General features: G+C 47.2%; 1 protein-coding gene across 1 annotated transcript in view; it reads left to right on the forward strand.

Annotated features, from left to right (window-relative positions):
- The window catches only part of LOC140078099 (complement factor B-like), a 65,822-nt gene that overhangs the window by 28,652 nt on the left and 16,519 nt on the right, over positions 1-20,651 (forward strand). The window contains exons 6-11 of the mRNA XM_072125948.1: positions 12,194-12,327; positions 12,763-12,901; positions 13,108-13,239; positions 14,064-14,159; positions 14,724-14,861; positions 15,068-15,171. Coding sequence (XP_071982049.1) covers positions 12,194-12,327; positions 12,763-12,901; positions 13,108-13,239; positions 14,064-14,159; positions 14,724-14,861; positions 15,068-15,171 — 743 coding nt within the window. The remainder of the gene's footprint in view (positions 1-12,193; positions 12,328-12,762; positions 12,902-13,107; positions 13,240-14,063; positions 14,160-14,723; positions 14,862-15,067; positions 15,172-20,651) is intronic.

The raw sequence follows: 20,651 nt of genomic DNA on the forward strand, positions 1-20,651 counted from the left end.
TGTCTGTGGATACTCTGGTGTCGATGCTGCGGATACTCTGGTGTCGGTGGATACTCTGGTATGGATGCTGTGGATACTCTGGTGTCTGTGGATACTCTGGTATCGATGCTGTGGATACTCTGGTGTCTGTGGATACTCTGGTACGGATGCTGTGGATATCTGGTGTCTGTGGATACTCTGATATGGATGCTGTGGGTACTCTGGTGTCTGTGGATACTCTGGTGTCTGTGGATACTCTGGTATGGATGCTGTGGATACTCTAGTGTCTTCGGATACCCTGGTGTCTGTGGATACTCTGGTATGGATGCTGTGGATACTCTGGTGTCGATGCTGTGGATACTCTGGTATGGATGCTGTGGATACTCTGGTGTCTGTGGATACTCTGGTATGGATGCTGTGGATACTCTAGTGTCTGTGGATACCCTGGTGTCTGTGGATACTCTGGTATGGATGCTGTGGATACTCTGGTGTCGATGCTGTGGATACTCTGGTATGGATGCTGTGGATACTCTGGTGTCTGTGGATACTCTGGTGTCGATGCTGTGGATAGTCTGGTGTCGATGTTTTGGATGCTCTGGTGTCGATGCTGTCGATACTCTGGTGTCTGTGGATACTCTGGTGTCTGTGGATACCCTGGTGTCGATGCTGCGGATACTCTGGTGTCGATGCTGTGGATACTCTGGTGTCGATGCTGTGGATACTCTGGTGTCTGTGGATACTCTGGTGTCTGTGGATACTCTGGTATGGATGCTGTGGATACTCTGGTGTCGGTGGATACTCTGGTGTCGATGCTGTGGATACTCTGGTGTCAAGCAGTGGATGCGCTGGTGTTGATGCTGCGGATACACTGGTGTCAATGCTGTGGATACTCTGGTATCGATGCTGTGGATACTCTGGTATCGATGCTGTGGATACTCTGGTGTCTGTGGATGCTCTGGTATCGATGCTGTGGATACGCTGGTGTCGATGCTGCGGATACACTGGTGTCGATGCTGTGGATACTCTGGTGTCTGTGGATGCTCTGGTGTCGATGCTGTTAGGCCCGGCGCCAGCACCCGGCCAACCCGGGCAAGTGCCGGGGCCCCGGGGTACTAGAGTGGCCCACTCGGGCCCCCGGATCAATTGTACCAGTGTTGCTATAAGACACTGTGTGTCAGCAGGGGGGGTCATTGTGTCCACAGGGGGAAGGGGGGGGGTGGGGTTCAATGTGTGTGGAGGGGATCATTATGTCAGCAGGGGAGCGGGGGGTTCAGTGTGTCCGCAGAGGAGCGGGGGGGTTCAGTGTGTCCGCAGGGGGGGGGAGATCAGTGGGTTCCCCCAGGGGGGGGCTCAGTGTGTCCCCAGGGTCAGTGTGTTCGCAGGGGGAGGGGGCGCAGTGTGGCCACTGGGGGGCGGTCCACGGAGGGGCCCACTAAGGCTTTGTCGCCCAGGGGCCCACTAAGACCTGGAGCCAGCCCTGGATGCTGTGGATACGCTGGTGTCTGTGGATGCTCTGGTATCGATGCTGTGGATGCTCTGGTATCGATAATGTGGATACGCTGGTGTCTGTGGATGCTCAGGTGTCGATGCTGTGGATACTCTGGTGTCTGTGGATGCTCTGGTATCGATGCTGTGGATACTCTGGTGTCTGTGGATACTCTGGTGTCTGTGGATACTCCGGTGTCGATGCTGTGGATACTCTGGTGTCTGTGGATACTCTGGTGTCTGTGGATACTCTGGTGTCGATGCTGTGGATGCGCTGGTGTCGATGTTGTGGATGCACTGGTGTCGATGCTGCAGATACTCTGGTGTCTGTGGATGCTCTGGTGTCGATGCTGTGGATACTCTGGTGTCTGTGGATACTCTGGTGTCTGTGGATACTCTGGTGTCGGTGGATGCTCTGGTGTCGAGGATGTGGATACTCTGGTGTCTGTGGATGCTCTGGTATCGATGCTGTGGATACTCTGGTGTCTGTGGATGCTCTGGTATCGATGCTGCGGATACTCTGGTGTCTGTGGATGCTCTGGTATCGATACTGTGGATGCGCTGGTGTCGATGCTGCGGATACTCTGGTGTCTGTGGATACTCTAGTGTCTGTGGATACTCTAATGTCTGTGGATACTCTGTTGTCGATGCTGTGGATACTCTGGTGTCTGTGGATGATCTGGTATCGATGCTGTGAATGCTCTGGTATCGATGCTGTGGATGCGCTGGTCTCGATGCTGTGGATACTCTGGTGTCTGTGGATGCTCTGGTGTCGATGCTGTGGATGCTCTGGTATCGATGCTGTGGATACTCTAGTGTCCATGCTGTGGATACTCTGGTGTCTGTGGATGCTCTGGTGTCGATGCTGTGGATACTCTGGTGTCTGTGGATGCTCTGGTATCGATGCTGCGGATACTCTGGTGTCTGTGGATGCTCTGGTATCGATGCTGCGGATGCTCTGGTATCGATGCTGTGGATACTCTAGTGTCCATGCTGTGGATACTCTGGTGTCTGTGGATGCTCTGGTGTCGATGCTGTGGATACTCTGGTGTCTGTGGATGCTCTGGTATCGATGCTGTGGATACTCTGGTGTCTGTGGATGCTCTGGTATCGATGCTGCGGATACTCTGGTGTCTGTGGATGCTCTGGTATCGATACTGTGGATGCGCTGGTGTCGATGCTGCGGATACTCTGGTGTCTGTGGATGATCTGGTATCGATGCTGTGAATGCTCTGGTATCGATGCTGTGGATACGCTGGTGTCTGTGGATGCTCTGGTATGGATGCTGTGGATACTCTGGTGTCTGTGGATGCTCTGGTATCGATGCTGTGGATGCGCTGGTGTCGATGCTGTGGATACGCTGGTATCGATGCTGTGGATGCCCTGGTGTCGATGCTGTGGATACTCTGGTATCCTGGGGTTCTACAAACATGACAAAATATTTCCCAAGGAATTAACTCTGATAAGTTACCGGAGTCAACTAAAGAGAACAAACAGAGCAAGGTCCAGGGTCCAGTTATGGTTTATAGATGAGTTTCCTAAGAAGTGAAATCTCATGTTTACATTGATGTCTGATCAGCAGTATAGTATAGGACATGATGGACAAGGTCAGATATACCTGATCAGCAGTATAGTATGGGACATGATGGACAAGGCTGGAGATGTCTGATCAGCAGTATAGTATGGGACATGATGGACAAGGCCGGAGATGTCTGATCAGCAGTATAGTGTGGGACATGATGGACAAGGCCAGAGATGTCTGATCAGCAGTATAGTATGGGACATGATGGACAAGGCTGGAAATGTCTGATCAGCAGTATAGTATGGGACATGATGGACAAGGCCAGAGATGTCTGATCAGCAGTATAGTATGGGACATGATGGACAAGGCCAGAGATGTCTGATCAGCAGTATAGTATGGGACATGATAGACAAGGCTGGAGATGTCTGATCAGCAGTATAGTATGGGACATGATAGACAAGGCTGGAGATGTCTGATCAGCAGTATAGCATGGGACATGATGGACAAGGCCGGAGATGTCTGATCAGCAGTATAGTATGGGACATGATGGACAAGGCCGGAGATGTCTAATCAGCAGTATAGTATGGGACATGATGGACAAGGCCGGAGATGTCTGATCAGCAGTATAGTATGGGACATGATGGACAAGGCCGGAGATGTCTGATCAGCAGTATAGTATGGGACATGATGTACAAGGCCAGAGATGTCTGAGCAGCATTATAGTATGGGACATGATGGACAAGGCCGGAGATGTCTGACCAGCAGTATAGTATGGGACATGATAGACAAGGCCGGAGATGTCTGACCAGCAGTATAGTATGGGACATGATGGACAAGGCCGGAGATGTCTGATCAGCAGTATAGTATGGGACATGATGGACAAGGCAGGAGATGTCTGATCAGCAGTATAGTATGGGACATGTCAGACAAGGCCGGAGATGTCTGATCAGCAGTATAGTATGGGACATGATGGACAAGGCCGGAGATGTCTGATCAGCAGTATAGTATGGGACATGATGGACAAGGACGGAGATGTCTGACCAGCAGTATAGTATGGACCATGATAGACAAGGCCAGAGGTAACTGATCAGCAGTATAGTATGGGACATGAGGGACAAGGCCAGAGATGTCTGATCAGCAGTATAGTATGGGACATGATGGACAAGGCCAGAAATGTCTGATCAGCAGTATAGTATGGGACATGATAGACAAGGCCGGAGATGTCTGATCAGCAGTATAGTATGGGACATGATGGACAAGGCCAGAGATGTCTGATCAGCAGTATAGTATGGGACATGATGGACAAGGCCGGAGATGTCTGAGCAGCAGTATAGTATGGGACATGATGGACAAGGCCGGAGATGTCTGATCAGCAGTATAGTATGAGACATGATGGACAAGGCCGGAGATGTCTGATCAGCAGTATAGTATGGGACATGATACACAAGGCTAGAGATGTCTGAACAGCAGTATAGTATGGGACATGATGGACAAGGCCGGAGATATCTGATCAGCAGTATAGTATAGGACATGATGGACAAGGCCAGAGATGTCTGATCAGCAGTATAGTATGGGACATGATGGACAAGGCCAGAGATATCTGATCAGCAGTATAGTATGGGACATGATGGACAAGGCCGCAGATGTCTGAACAGCAGTATAGAATGGGACATGATGGACAAGGCCAGAAATGTCTGATCAGCAGTATAGTATGGGACATGATAGACAAGGCCGGAGATGTCTGATCAGCAGTATAGTATGGGACACGATGGATCGGGTTGGAGATGTCTGATCAGCAGTATAGTATGGGACATGATGGACAAGGCCAGAGATGTCTGATCAGCAGTATAGTATGGGACATGATGGACAAGGCCAGAGATGTCTGATCAGCAGTATAGTATGGGACATGATGTACAAGGCCAGAGATGTCTGATCAGCAGTATAGTATGGGACATGATAGACAAGGCCGGAGATGTCTGATCAGCAGTATAGTATGGGACATGATGGACAAGGACAGAGATGTCTGATCAGCAGTATAGTATGGGACATGATGGACAAGGCCAGAGATGTCTGATCAGCAGTATAGTATGGGACATGATGGACAAGGCCGGAGATGTCTGATCAGCAGTATAGTATGGGACATGATGGACAAGGCCGGATATATCTGATCAGCAGTATAGTATGGGACATTATGGACAAGGCCAGAGATGTCTGAGCAGCAGTATAGTATGGGACATGATAGACAAGGCCGGAGATGTCTGATCAGCAGTATAGTATGGGACATGATGGACATGGCCGGAGATGTCTGATCAGCAGTATAGTATGGGACATGATGGACAAGGCCGGAGATGTCTGATCAGCAGTATAGTATGGGACATGATGGACAAGGCCGGATATATCTGATCAGCAGTATAGTATGGGACATGATGGACAAGGCCAGAGATGTCTGAGCAGCAGTATAGTATGGGACATGATGGACAAGGCCGAAGATGTCTGATCAGCAGTATAGTATGGGACATGATGGACAAGGCCGGAGATGTCTGATCAGTAGTATAGTATGGGACATGATGGACAAGGCTAGAGATGTCTGATCAGCAGTATAGTATGGGACATGATAGACAAGGCCGGAGATGTCTGATCAGCAGTATAGTATGGGACATGATAGACAAGGCCGGAGATGTCTGATCAGCAGTATAGTATGGGACATGATGGACAAGGCCGGAGATGTCTGATCAGCAGTATAGTATGGGACATGATGGACAAGGCCGGATATATCTGATCAGCAGTATAGTATGGGACATGATGGACAAGGCCAGAGATGTCGGAGCAGCAGTATAGTATGGGACATGATGGACATGGCCGGAGATGTCTGATCAGCAGTATAGTATGGGAAATGATGGACAAGGCCGGAGATGTCTGATCAGCAGTATAGTATAGGACATGATGGACAAGGCCGGATATATCTGATCAGCAGTATAGTATGGGACATGATGGACAAGGCCAGAGATGTCGGAGCAGCAGTATAGTATGGGACATGATGGACAAGGCCAGAGATGTCTGACCAGCAGTATAGTATGGGACATGATGGACAAGGCCGGAGATGTCTGATCAGCAGTATAGTATGGGACATGATACACAAGGCTAGAGATGTCTGAACAGCAGTATAGTATGGGACATGATGGACAAGGCCGGAGATGTCTGATCAGCAGTATAGTATGGGACATGATGGACAAGGCCGGAGATGTCTGATCAGCAGTATAGTATGGGACATGATGGACAAGGCCGGAGATGTCTGATCAGCAGTATAGTATGGGACATGATGGACAAGGCTGGAGATGTCTAATCAGCAGTATAGTATGGGACATGATGGACAAGGCCAGAGATGTCTGATCAGCAGTATAGTATGGGACATGATGGACAAGGCCGGATATATCTGATCAGCAGTATAGTATGGGACATGATGGACAAGGCCAGAGATGTCTGATTAGCAGTATAGTATGGGACATGATGGACAAGGCCAGAGATGTCTGAGCAGCAGTATAGTATGGGACATGATGGACAAGGCCGGAGATGTCTGATCAGCAGTATAGTATGGGACATGATGGACAAGGCCGGAGATGTCTGATCAGCAGTATAGTATGGGACATGATGGACAAGGCCGGAGATGTCTGATCAGCAGTACAGTATGGGACATGATGGACAAGGCCGGAGATGTCTGATCAGCAGTATAGTATGGGACATGATGGACAAGGCCGGATATATCTGATCAGCAGTATAGTATGGGACATGATGGACAAGGCCGGATATATCTGATCAGCAGTATAGTATGGGACATGATGGACAAGGCCAGAGATGTCTGATCAGCAGTATGGTATGGGACATGATGGACAAGGCCGGAGATGTCTGATCAGCAGTATAGTGTGGGACATGATGGACAAGGCCAGAGATGTCTGATCAGCAGTATAGTATGGGACATGATGGACAAGGCCGGAGATGTCTGATCAGCAGTATAGTATGGGACATGATAGACAAGGCCAGAGATGTCTGATCAGCAGTATAGTATGGGACATGATAGACAAGGCCAGAGATGTCTGATCAGCAGTATAGTATGGGACATGATGGACAAGGCCGGAGATGTCTGACCAGCAGTATAGTATGGGACATGATGGACAAGGCCGGAGATGTCTGATCAGCAGTATAGTATGGGACATGATGGACAAGGCCAGAGATGTCTGATTAGCAGTATAGTATGGGACATGATGGACAAGGCCAGAGATGTCTGATCAGCAGTATAGTATGGGACATGATGGACAAGGCCAGAGATGTCTGAACAGCAGTATAGTATGGGACATGATGGACAAGGCCAGAGATGTCTGATCAGCAGTATAGTATGGGACATGATGGACAAGGCCGGAGATGTCTGATCAGCAGTATAGTATGGGACATGATGGACAAGGCCGGAGATGTCTGATCAGCAGTATAGTATGGGACATGATGGACAAGGCCGGAGATGTCTGACCAGCAGTATAGTATGGGACATGATGGACAAGGCCGGAGATGTCTGAACAGCAGTATAGTATGGGACATGATGGACAAGGCCAGAGATGTCTGATCAGCAGTATAGTATGGGACATGATGGACAAGGCCGGAGATGTCTGAACTGCATTATAGTATGGGACATGATGGACAAGGCCGGAGATGTCTGATCAGCAGTATAGTATGGGACATGATGGACAAGGCCGGAGATGTCTGATCAGCAGTATAGTATGGGACATGATGGACAAGGCAAAAGATGTCTGACCAGCAGTATAGTATGGGACATGATAGACAAGGCCGGAGATGTCTGATCAGCAGTATAGTATGGGACATGATGGACAAGGCAAAAGATGTCTGACCAACAGTATAGTATGGGACATGATGAACAAGGCCGGAGATGTCTGAACAGCAGTATGGTATGGGACATGATGGACAAGGCCAGAGATGTCTGATCAGCAGTATAGTATGGGACATGATGGACAAGACCAGAGATGTCTGATCAGCAGTATAGTATGGGACATGATAGACAAGGCCGGAGATGTCTGATCAGCAGTATAGTATGGGACATGATGGACAAGGCTGGAGATGTCTGATCAGCAGTATAGTATGGGACATGATGGACAAGGCCAGAGATGTCTGAACAGCAGTATAGTATGGGACATGATGGATCGGGTTGGAGATGTCTGATCAGCAGTATAGTATGGGACATGATGGACAAGGCCGGAGATGTCTGATCAGCAGTATAGTATGGGACATGATGGACAAGGCCGGAGATGTCTGATCAGCAGTATAGTATGGGACATGATGGACAAGGCTGGACATTTCTGATCAGCAGTATAGTATGGGACATGATGGACAAGGCCAGAGATGTCTGATCAGCAGTATAGTATGGGACATGATGGACAAGGCCAGAGATGTCTGATCAGCAGTATAGTATGGGACATGATGGACAAGGCCGGAGATGTCTGATCAGCAGTATAGTATGGGACACGATGGATCGGGTTGGAGATGTCTGATCAGCAGTATAGTATGGGACATGATGGACAAGGCCGGATATATCTGATCAGCAGTATAGTATGGGACATTATGGACAAGGCCAGAGATGTCTGAGCAGCAGTATAGTATGGGACATGATAGACAAGGCAGGAGATGTCTGATCAGCAGTATAGTATGGGACATGATGGACATGGCCGGAGATGTCTGATCAGCAGTATAGTATGGGACATGATGGACAAGGCCGGAGATGTCTGATCAGCAGTATAGTATGGGACATGATGGACAAGGCCGGATATATCTGATCAGCAGTATAGTATGGGACATGATGGACAAGGCCAGAGATGTCTGAGCAGCAGTATAGTATGGGACATGATGGACAAGGCCGAAGATGTCTGATCAGCAGTATAGTATGGGACATGATGGACAAGGCCGGAGATGTCTGATCAGTAGTATAGTATGGGACATGATGGACAAGGCTAGAGATGTCTGATCAGCAGTATAGTATGGGACATGATAGACAAGGCCGGAGATGTCTGATCAGCAGTATAGTATGGGACATGATAGACAAGGCCGGAGATGTCTGATCAGCAGTATAGTATGGGACATGATGGACAAGGCCGGAGATGTCTGATCAGCAGTATAGTATGGGACATGATGGACAAGGCCGGATATATCTGATCAGCAGTATAGTATGGGACATGATGGACAAGGCCAGAGATGTCGGAGCAGCAGTATAGTATGGGACATGATGGACAAGGCCGGAGATGTCTGATCAGCAGTATAGTATGGGACATGATGGACAAGGCTGGAGATGTCTGATCAGCAGTATAGTATGGGACATGATGGACAAGGCCAGAGATGTCTGATTAGCAGTATAGTATGGGACATGATGGACAAGGCCAGAGATATCTGAGCAGCAGTATAGTATGGGACATGATGGACAAGGCCGGAGATGTCTGATCAGCAGTATAGTATGGGACATGATGGACAAGGCGGAGATGTCTGATCAGCAGTATAGTATGGGACATGATGGACAAGGCCGGAGATGTCTGATCAGCAGTATAGTATGGGACATGATGGACAAGGCCGGAGATGTCTGATCAGCAGTATAGTATGGGACATGATGGACAAGGCCGGATATATCTGATCAGCAGTATAGTATGGGACATGATGGACAAGGCCGGATATATCTGATCAGCAGTATAGTATGGGACATGATGGACAAGGCCAGAGATGTCTGATCAGCAGTATGGTATGGGACATGATGGACAAGGCCAGAGATGTCTGATCAGCAGTATAGTATGGGACATGATGGACAAGGCCGGAGATGTCTGATCAGCAGTATAGTGTGGGACATGATGGACAAGGCCAGAGATGTCTGATCAGCAGTATAGTATGGGACATGATGGACAAGGCCGGAGATGTCTGATCAGCAGTATAGTATGGGACATGATGGACAAGGCCAGAGATGTCTGATCAGCAGTATAGTATGGGACATGATGGACAAGGCTGGAGATGTCTGACCAGCAGTATAGTATGGGACATGATGGACAAGGCCGGAGATGTCTGATCAGCAGTATAGTATGGGACATGATGGACAAGGCCAGAGATGTCTGATTAGCAGTATAGTATGGGACATGATGGACAAGGCCAGAGATGTCTGATCAGCAGTATAGTATGGGACATGATGGACAAGGCCGGAGATGTCTGATCAGCACTATAGTATGGGACATGATGGACAAGGCCAGAGATGTCTGAACAGCAGTATAGTATGGGACATGATGGACAAGGCCAGAGATGTCTGATCAGCAGTATAGTATGGGACATGATGGACAAGGCCGGAGATGTCTGATCAGCAGTATAGTATGGGACATGATGGACAAGGCCGGAGATGTCTGATCAGCAGTATAGTATGGGACATGATGGACAAGGCCGGAGATGTCTGACCAGCAGTATAGTATGGGACATGATGGACAAGGCCGGAGATGTCTGATCAGCAGTATAGTATGGGACATGATGGACAAGGCCGGAGATGTCTGAACTGCATTATAGTATGGGACATGATGGACAAGGCCGGAGATGTCTGATCAGCAGTATAGTATGGGACATGATGGACAAGGCCGGAGATGTCTGATCAGCAGTATAGTATGGGACATGATGGACAAGGCAAAAGATGTCTGACCAGCAGTATAGTATGGGACATGATAGACAAGGCCGGAGATGTCTGATCAGCAATATAGTATGGGACATGATGGACAAGGCAAAAGATGTCTGACCAGCAGTATAGTATGGGACATGATGAACAAGGCCGGAGATGTCTGAACAGCAGTATCGTATGGGACATGATGGACAAGGCCGGAGATGTCTGATCAGCAGTATAGTATGGGACATGATGGACAAGACCAGAGATGTCTGATCAGCAGTATAGTATGGGACATGATAGACAAGGCCGGAGATGTCTGATCAGCAGTATAGTATGGGACATGATGGACAAGGCTGGAGATGTCTGATCAGCAGTATAGTATGGGACATGATGGACAAGGCCAGAGATGTCTGAACAGCAGTATAGTATGGGACATGATGGATCGGGTTGGAGATGTCTGATCAGCAGTATAGTATGGGACATGATGGACAAGGCCGGAGATGTCTGATCAGCAGTATAGTATGGGACATGATGGACAAGGCTGGAGATGTCTGATCAGCAGTATAGTATGGGACATGATGGACAAGGCCGGAGATGTCTGATCAGCAGTATAGTATGGGACATGATGGACAAGGCTGGAGATGTCTGATCAGCAGTATAGTATGGGACATGATGGACAAGGCCGGAGATGTCTGATCAGCAGTATAGTATGGGACATGATGGACAAGGCCGGAGATGTCTGATCAGCAGTATAGTATGGGACATGATGGACAAGGCTGGAGATGTCTGATCAGCAGTATAGTATGGGACATGATGGACAAGGCCGGAGATGTCTGATCAGCAGTATAGTATGGGACATGATGGACAAGGCTGGAGATGTCTGATCAGCAGTATAGTATGGGACATGATGGACAAGGCCAGAGATGTCTGATCAGCAGTATAGTATGGGACATGATGGACAAGGCTGGAGATGTCTGATCAGCAGTATAGTATGGGACATGATGGACAAGGCCGGAGATGTCTGATCAGCAGTATAGTATGGGACATGATGGACAAGGCTGGAGATGTCTGATCAGCAGTATAGTATGGGACATGATGGACAAGGCCAGAGATGTCTGATCAGCAGTATAGTATGGGACATGATGGACAAGGCCAGAGATGTCTGATCAGCAGTATAGTATGGGACATGATGGACAAGGCCGGAGATGTCTGATCAGCAGTATAGTATGGGACACGATGGATCGGGTTGGAGATGTCTGATCAGCAGTATAGTATGGGACATGATGGATCGGGTTGGAGATGTCTGATCAGCAGTATAGTATGGGACATGATGGATCGGGTTGGAGATGTCTGATCAGCAGTATAGTATGGGACATGATGGATCGGGTTGGAGATGTTTCGCCATTGATGGAGTTGTCTGATAACTTGTTTTTTTCTCCAAATAAATTGACTTTCTTTTGGCTCAGTTCTGACTTCAATAAGGTTTTAAGATTCCAATAATGATACTGATATGTCCCTTCTATATTTTGTAGAGCAAAGTGATCGTAAAATACAAGTAAAGAAAGACGGTCTCATGAACATCTTCATTATCATCGATTCTTCTAAAAGTGTTGGACCGGACAACTTCAAAACCGCTAAGGAGGCCAGCATTGTGTTCATAGAGAAGGTATGAAGAACATCTGCAATCTGATGACCTCTGACCTCTTAGTTATATGCAGGGGCAGGTTCATGTTGGATGGGGACGGGAGTGGTTCCTTCTTCTGACTGCACTCTGTCTCTAATCCCTTATATGTTATGAGTTCACAGAATATATTAAAAAGCCATATCATATAGTGTCCCTGTATTACTATCATCCAGACATAGACTGGGATAGTAGCAGCATAAGATATAAATCACCTGCATATAAATGGATTAATAATAACCTCCCTCATGGTGTCTAACTGACCACCGCATCTAAGGGGTTATGTTCCCAGCAGCAGGACCTCTGAGGGTTGTAATTTAGACCTTATGGGGGACATTTCTAGTCTCCTGTGATATCTTTGTAAGTTACTTGCTATGATTGTGTTTGAAGACTTGATGGAACATATAATTGTCTCCACAGATGGCCAGCTTTGACTTCATTCCTCGCTACGCTGTTATCTCCTACGCATCGTATGCCAAACCCATTGTGCGGCTCTCTGATGATGACAGCACGGACGCTGACGCCGTCATTGAGAGGATAAGAAAATTCAGTTATCGAGGTGAGGATTGACCATCAACACAAAATCCTGGACTACCCCATAAAATGTTTAGGTGAATTCCGGACATTTGGCTCGGAGGGTCCTAGGAAATGATGTATAACCCCGGAGTTGCCCCATTACAATTGTCTTATTTTGGACACACCTGAAGACCTTTCTTATTTTCCGTCTTGTCCATCATTTCAATGTTCTTGGGTTTTGTTCAATAGAACATGACGATAAAATGGGAACCAACACTCGGGGTGCACTGATCGAAGTCCACGGCATGTTGTCTCTGCAAAACACTAATGAGCCCCAAAAATTTCTGGAAACAAGAAATGTTATCCTGCTGATGACAGATGGTGAGTAACCGCTGAGGGTTGGATATGAGTTTCTCTTCCACACCTCACCAGTATTTCCTCCTTGTACCATCGCAGACATCCTTCTACTTATTATTTCCTCTTAAATGTGCAGCCAACGCTTCATCTTCCTCTACAAATTCCCACAAATTCTCTGCCGTGGTTAAAGGAAACCTACCACTTGAAGTGATGTGTTTAAGAAGGAAATACCGAGCACCAGCTCAGAGTGAGCTCAGGGTGCGCTGGTGCCGGAGCTTATTTTTGTTAGCGTTTTAAACCGCTGTATCGCGGTTTAAAACACTTTTTAAACTTTATAGCCGAAGCTGCTTCGGTGCAGGAGGTACGTGCTCGGCGCTTACCATGCGCGCGGCTTTCTTCACTTCCTATGTAGCCGCGCGCACAGTCGCGCGCATGGTAAGTGACGAGCACGTACCTCCTGCGCCGAAGCATCGGCTATAAAGTTTAAAAAGTGTCTTAAACTGCGATACAGCGGTTTAAAACGCTAACAAAAATAAGCTCCGGCACCAGCTCACCCTGAGCTTACCCTGGGCTGGTGCTCGGTATTGCCTTCTTAAACCTACCACTTCAAGTAGAAGTAAAGCAGCCACCAAAATACAAAAAAGTCCCCTGAAAGCCCAGGTGATCATGCCCTAACTGTCTGCCGAAGACAATCCCTGTTGGCTTTGACTTTACAATCACTTAGGACCTTAGAACGATCTCCTCCAGGACCTCAAGGGATCCCGTCTAACACTGCTCTTATCTTACCTCCCTGATTTGCTGTTATTGTCATCATTTCCACTTCACAACCTCATCTTTCACCCGGCTAGGAAAGCATAACATGGGAGGGGACCCAGTTGTGGAGATGAAGAAGATCAGAGAACTTCTGGACATTCGGAAGAACAATAATCGTGAAGATTTTCTAGGTATGAAATCTATATGGTACATACATACATATAATGCAGTCATATAGGGGGGGGGGAGTTCTAGGATTTATTTGGTTCTTTTTGTTTAGAGGATAGGACATGTTCTTTTGGACCTTGGGTGGGAAAAGCCCATTTAATCTTATGCTCTTATCTCTGTGGTAAATATAGCTGCACATTTGCCACAAAGATCTGAACTGCCCCGAGTGTTGTGGTAGCCGCCCGACTGCTACTAAAACTGGTATACGACTCCTGACAAGTAATCCTGGTAAGAGTAACACGTCCATACACCAAAGTGATGAGTATTTCTCTACTCGGTCATCATGTGAGTTGTCTGGCGTTCTCCTTGGATGGTCTATTTTACCATCTTTATGGATGACCCCATAAAGATTGTATAACACCTGGTGCCCCTTTCCTCACCAAACTAATATGTTCTAGAAGGGCCAACGTTGACGTTGGCCAACCCTGCCGATTTTGTTGGACCTGACCTCCGCTGTTATGTGTAGAGGGGCCTAACATTCTCTGATGATATCTAAGTGTGATGGACCTCTTCTCTCTACCTGACAGATGTCTATGTCTTTGGTCTGGGAGAAGACATAAGCGAGAATGAAATCAATGATATTGCATCCAAGAAAGATCCTGAGAAGCACGTCTTCAAGATGGAGTCTGTAGATCATATGAAGGAGGCCTTTGACGAGATGTTAGGTAACATCATTTACACGTCTTCCTTCCCATTGCTGTGAGGAGGTGATTACACCTTCAATGTTGTGAGCTGTGGTCATCCACAACTTCTCCTCTATGTGCCACTAATGGGTTTGGCCTCATAGAGGGGCGATGGTCACCCACAAACCTTGCTCTGACCATGAATACATGGCTTGTATCTATCTAGCATGCGTCTTACTTGCTTTCAGATGAAGCAGAAGTTCTCCAGATGTGTGGACTTTCTAAAGATCCATCTAAAGGGGAGGAAGGAGTGCAAGAAGTGTATCCCTGGATTGCCAAAATTACCATCACTGTACGTATCCATCACCAGCTCTTATCAAGAAGTAAATCTGCCCTTTTATCCCTTTGTAGTTTAAGTTCTGCTCCGTGTAATAAAACCATTGGTGGACACTATAGGGTAGGTGACACCGGCTCTATGGAGGTTGTCCTGTACTGCACGCTCTCTCCTGCCCCCTGTGCACTCTGGGGACATCATTGCTGCAGTCTTATAGGCCTCCGCTGAACATGGAGTCGACTGCAGCCTCTGTTTGCAAATAGATACAGGGAGCCACATGCAGGACATAGCATAGCAGTAAGGTGAGTGTAAAACATGATATTTCGGACCCCTGAGGGGTATCCAAGGTCAATTAATTATCCTTTTATAGACACTCCCAGAACGCACGGGTTCTAGAAGGCACAGGAAGTTCACACAACCTCCAGATATGGCACAACCATAAATCAAAACCCTTATTATCAAACCAATAAGCTGCCACCAGTTCTCCTATAATCAAAGCCCGGTCCGTAACGGGATTATACAGCGTGAGGAACCAACCTTGTTGCATGTATATGAGCGAGACTCGGACGTGGGGATTCGTGGATCGAGATAAAAGAGCAACACAGGTTACATTTTATATTTAATTGCCTTAAGGGCGCAGGAGACAAACAGTCAGGGCCGGCTCCAGGTTTCAGTAGGCCCCTGGGCGACAGTGCCTCAGTGGGCCCCTTTGCTGTGACCTCACGTGCCAGCATTAAAAATTCAAAAACTAAAACAGTCTCCTGTTCCCTGGAGCAAAACTGAAACTTCAACTCAGCTGCTGCAGAACCTCATAATACACACTTCACCTGCTGCAGAACCTCATAATACACACCTCAGCTGCTGCGGAACCACATAATACACACCTCAGCTGCTGTGGAACCTCATAATACACATCTTGGCTGCTGCGGAACCTCATAATACACATCTTAGCTGCTGCAGAACCTCATAATACACATCACTGCTGCTGAACCTCATAATGCACAACTTTGCTACTTCAGAACCTCATAATACACACCTGAGCTGCTGCAGAACCTCATAATACACACCTGAGCTGCTGCGGAACCTTATAATGCACATCACTGCTGCTGAACCTCATAATGCACAACTTTGCTACTGCAGAACCTCATAATACACACCTCATCATCACTGCTGACACAGAACCCTCTCTGCTTCTCATGTATATTTGGATGATTCATATCATTCACACATCCACACATGCAGCAAGACATACATACAGGCAGATAGATACATATATACAGCTACAGATAAGTGCAAACAGCTACAGATACGTGCAGACAGCTATAGATACGTGCAGACAGCTATAGATACATGCAGCAAGACATATATACAGGCAGACAGCTACAGATACGTGCAGACAGCTACAGATACGTGCAGACAGCTACAGATACGTGCAGACAGCTATAGATACGTGCAGACAGATATAGATACATGCAGCAAGACATACATACAGGCAGATAGATACATATATACAGCTACAGATACGTGCAAACAGCTACAGATACGTGCAGACAGCTATAGATACGTACAGACAGCTATAGATACATGCAGCAAGACATATATACAGGCAGACAGCTACAGATACGTGCAGACAGCTACAGATACGTGCAGACAGCTACAGATACGTGCAGACAGATACAGATACGTGCAGACAGCTACTGATACATGCAGACAGCTACAGATACATGCATACATACAGATACGTGCAGACAGCTACAGATACGTGCAGACAGCTACAGATACGTGCAGACAGCTACAGATACGTGCAGACAGCTACAGATACGTGCAGACAGCTGCAGATACATGCAGACAGCTACAGATACATGCAGACAGCTACAGATACATGGAGACAGCTACAGATACGTGCATACAGCTACAGATACATGCAGCAAGACATACATACAGGCAAACAGCTACAGATACGTGCAGAGAGCTACAGATACGTGCAGAGAGCTACAGATACGTGCATACAGCTACAGATACGTGCAGACAGCTAAAGATACATGCAGACAGCTATAGATACGTGCAGCAAGACATATATACAGGTAGACAGCTACAGATACGTGCAGACAGCTACAGATACGTGCAGACAGCTACAGATACATGCAAACAGCTACAGATACGTGCATACAGCTACAGATACATGCAGCAAGACATACATACAGGCAAACAGCTACAGATACGTGCAGAGAGCTACAGATACATGCAGAGAGCTATAGATACAGGCAGACAGCTATAGATACGTGCAGCAAGACATATATACAGGCAGACAGTTACAGATACGTGCAGACAGCTACAGATACGTGCAGACAGCTACAGATACGTGCAGACAGCTACAGATACATGCAGACAGCTACAGATACATGCAGACAGCTACAGATACGTGCATACAGCTACAGATACGTGCAGACAGCTAAAGATACATGCAGACTGCTATAGATACGTGCAGCAAGACATATATACAGGTAGACAGCTACAGATACGTGCAGACAGCTACAGATACGTGCAGACAGCTACAGATACATGCAAACAGCTACAGATACGTGCATACAGCGACAGATACATGCAGCAAGACATACATACAGGCAAACAGCTACAGATACGTGCAGAGAGCTACAGATACATGCAGAGAGCTATAGATACAGGCAGACAGCTATAGATACGTGCAGCAAGACATATATACAGGCAGACAGTTACAGATACGTGCAGACAGCTACAGATACGTGCAGACAGCTACAGATACGTGCAGACAGCTACAGATACATGCAGACAGCTACAGATACATGCAGACAGCTACAGATACATGCATACATACAGATACGTGCAGACAGCTACAGATACGTGCAGACAGCTATAGATACGTGCAGACAGCTACAGATACGTGCAAACAGCTGCAGATACGTGCAGACAGCTAAAGATACATGCAGACAGCTATAGCTACGTGCAGCAAGACATATATACGTGCAGACAGCTACAGATACGTGCAGACAGCTACAGATACGTGCAGACAGCTACAGATAAGTGCAGACAGCTACAGATACATGCAGACAGCTACAGATACGTGCATACAGCTACAGATACATGCAGCAAGACATACATACAGGCAAACAGCTACAGATACGTGCAGAGAGCTACAGATACGTGCAGACAGCTATAGATACAGGCAGACAGCTATAGATACGTGCAGCAAGACATATATACAGGCAGACAGCTACAGATACGTGCAGACAGCTACAGATACGTGCAGACAGCTACAGATATGTGCAGACAGCTACAGATACATGCAGACAGCTACAGATACATACAGCTACAGATACGTGCAGACAGCTACAGATACGTGCAGACAGCTACAGATACGTGCAGACAGCTAAAGATACGCGCAGACAGCTAAAGATACGTGCAGACAGCTACAGATACATGCAGACAGCTACAGATACATACATACATACAGATACGTGCAGACAGCTACCGATACGTGCAGACAGCTACAGATACGTGCAGACAGCTACAGATACATGCAGACAGCTACAGATACGTGCAGACAGCTACAGATACGTGCAGACAGCTACAGATACGTGCAGACAGCTACAGATACGTGCAGACAGCTACAGATACATACAGCTACAGATACGTGCAGACAGCTCCCCCTTGTACATCACAATACCTGTCATGTGACTCCCGCTTGTACATCACAATACCTGTCATGTGACTCCCCTTTGTACATCATAATACCTGTCATGTGACTCTCCCTTGTACATCACAATACCTGTCATGGTACTCTCCCTTATACATCACAATACCTGTCATGTGACTCCCCCTTGTATATTACAATACCTGTCATGTGACTCCCCCTTGTACATCACAATACCTGTCATGTGACTCCCCCTTGTACATCACAATACCTGTCATGTGACTCCCCCTTATATATCACAATGCCTGTCATACGTGCAGACAGCTACAGATACGTGCAGACAGCTACAGATACGTGCAGACAGCTACAGATACATGCAGACAGCTACAAATACATGCAGACAGCTACAGATACGTGCAGACAGCTACAGATACATGCAGACAGCTACAGATACATGCAGACAGCTACAGATACGTGCATACAGCTACAGATACATGCAGCAAGACATACATACAGGCAAACAGCTACAGATACGTGCAGAGAGCTACAGATACGTGCAGAGAGCTACAGATACGTGCAGACAGCTACAGATACGTGCAGACAGCTACAGATACATGCAGACAGCTACAGATACATACAGCTACAGATACGTGCAGACAGCTACAGATACGTGCAGACAGCTACAGATACGTGCAGACAGCTACAGATACTTGCAGACAGCTAAAGATACGTGCAGACAGCTAAAGGTACGTGCAGACAGCTACAGATACATGCAGACAGCTACAGATACATACATACATACAGATGCGTGCAGACAGCTACAGATACGTGCAGACAGCTACAGATACGTGCAGACAGCTACAGATACATGCAGACAGCTACAGATACGTGCATACAGCTACAGATACATGCAGTAAGACATACATACAGGCAAACAGCTACAGATACGTGCAGACAGCTACAGATACGTGCAGACAGCTACAGATACATGCAGACAGCTACAGATACATGCAGCAAGACATACATACAGGCAAACAGCTACAGATACGTGCAGAGAGCTACAGATACGTGCAGAGAGCTACAGATACGTGCAGACAGCTACAGATACGTGCAGACAGCTAAAGATACGTGCAGACAGCTAAAGATACATACAGCTACAGATACATGCAGACAGCTACAGATACATGCAGACAGCTACAGATACGTGCAGACAGCTACAGATACGTGCAGACAGCTACAGACAAGTGCAGACAGCTACAGATACATACAGCTACAGATACGTGCAGACAGCTACTGATACATGCAGACAGCTACAGATACATGCAGACAGCTACAGATACGTGCATACAGCTACAGATACATGCAGTAAGACATACATACAGGCAAACAGCTACAGATACGTGCAGACAGCTACAGATACATGCAGACAGCTACAGATACATGCAGACAGCTACATATACATGCAGCCAGACATACATATAGGCAAACAGCTACAGATATGTGCAGAGAGCTACAGATACGTGCAGAGAGCTACAGATACGTGCAGAGAGCTACAGATACGTGCAGACAGCTACAGATACGTGCAGACAGCTACAGATACGTGCAGACAGCTAAAGATACATACAGCTACAGATACATGCAGACAGCTACAGATACGTGCAGACAGCTACAGATACGTGCAGACAGCTACAGATAAGTGCAGACAGCTACAGATACATACAGCTACAGATACGTGCAGACAGCTACAGATACATGCAGACAGCTACAGATACGTGCAGACAGCTAAAGATACGTGCTGAAAGCTACAGATACGTGCAGACAGCTACAG

The sequence above is a fragment of the Engystomops pustulosus genome, chromosome 9 (assembly GCF_040894005.1).
Source record: "Engystomops pustulosus chromosome 9, aEngPut4.maternal, whole genome shotgun sequence".
Lineage (NCBI taxonomy): Eukaryota > Metazoa > Chordata > Amphibia > Anura > Leptodactylidae > Engystomops > Engystomops pustulosus.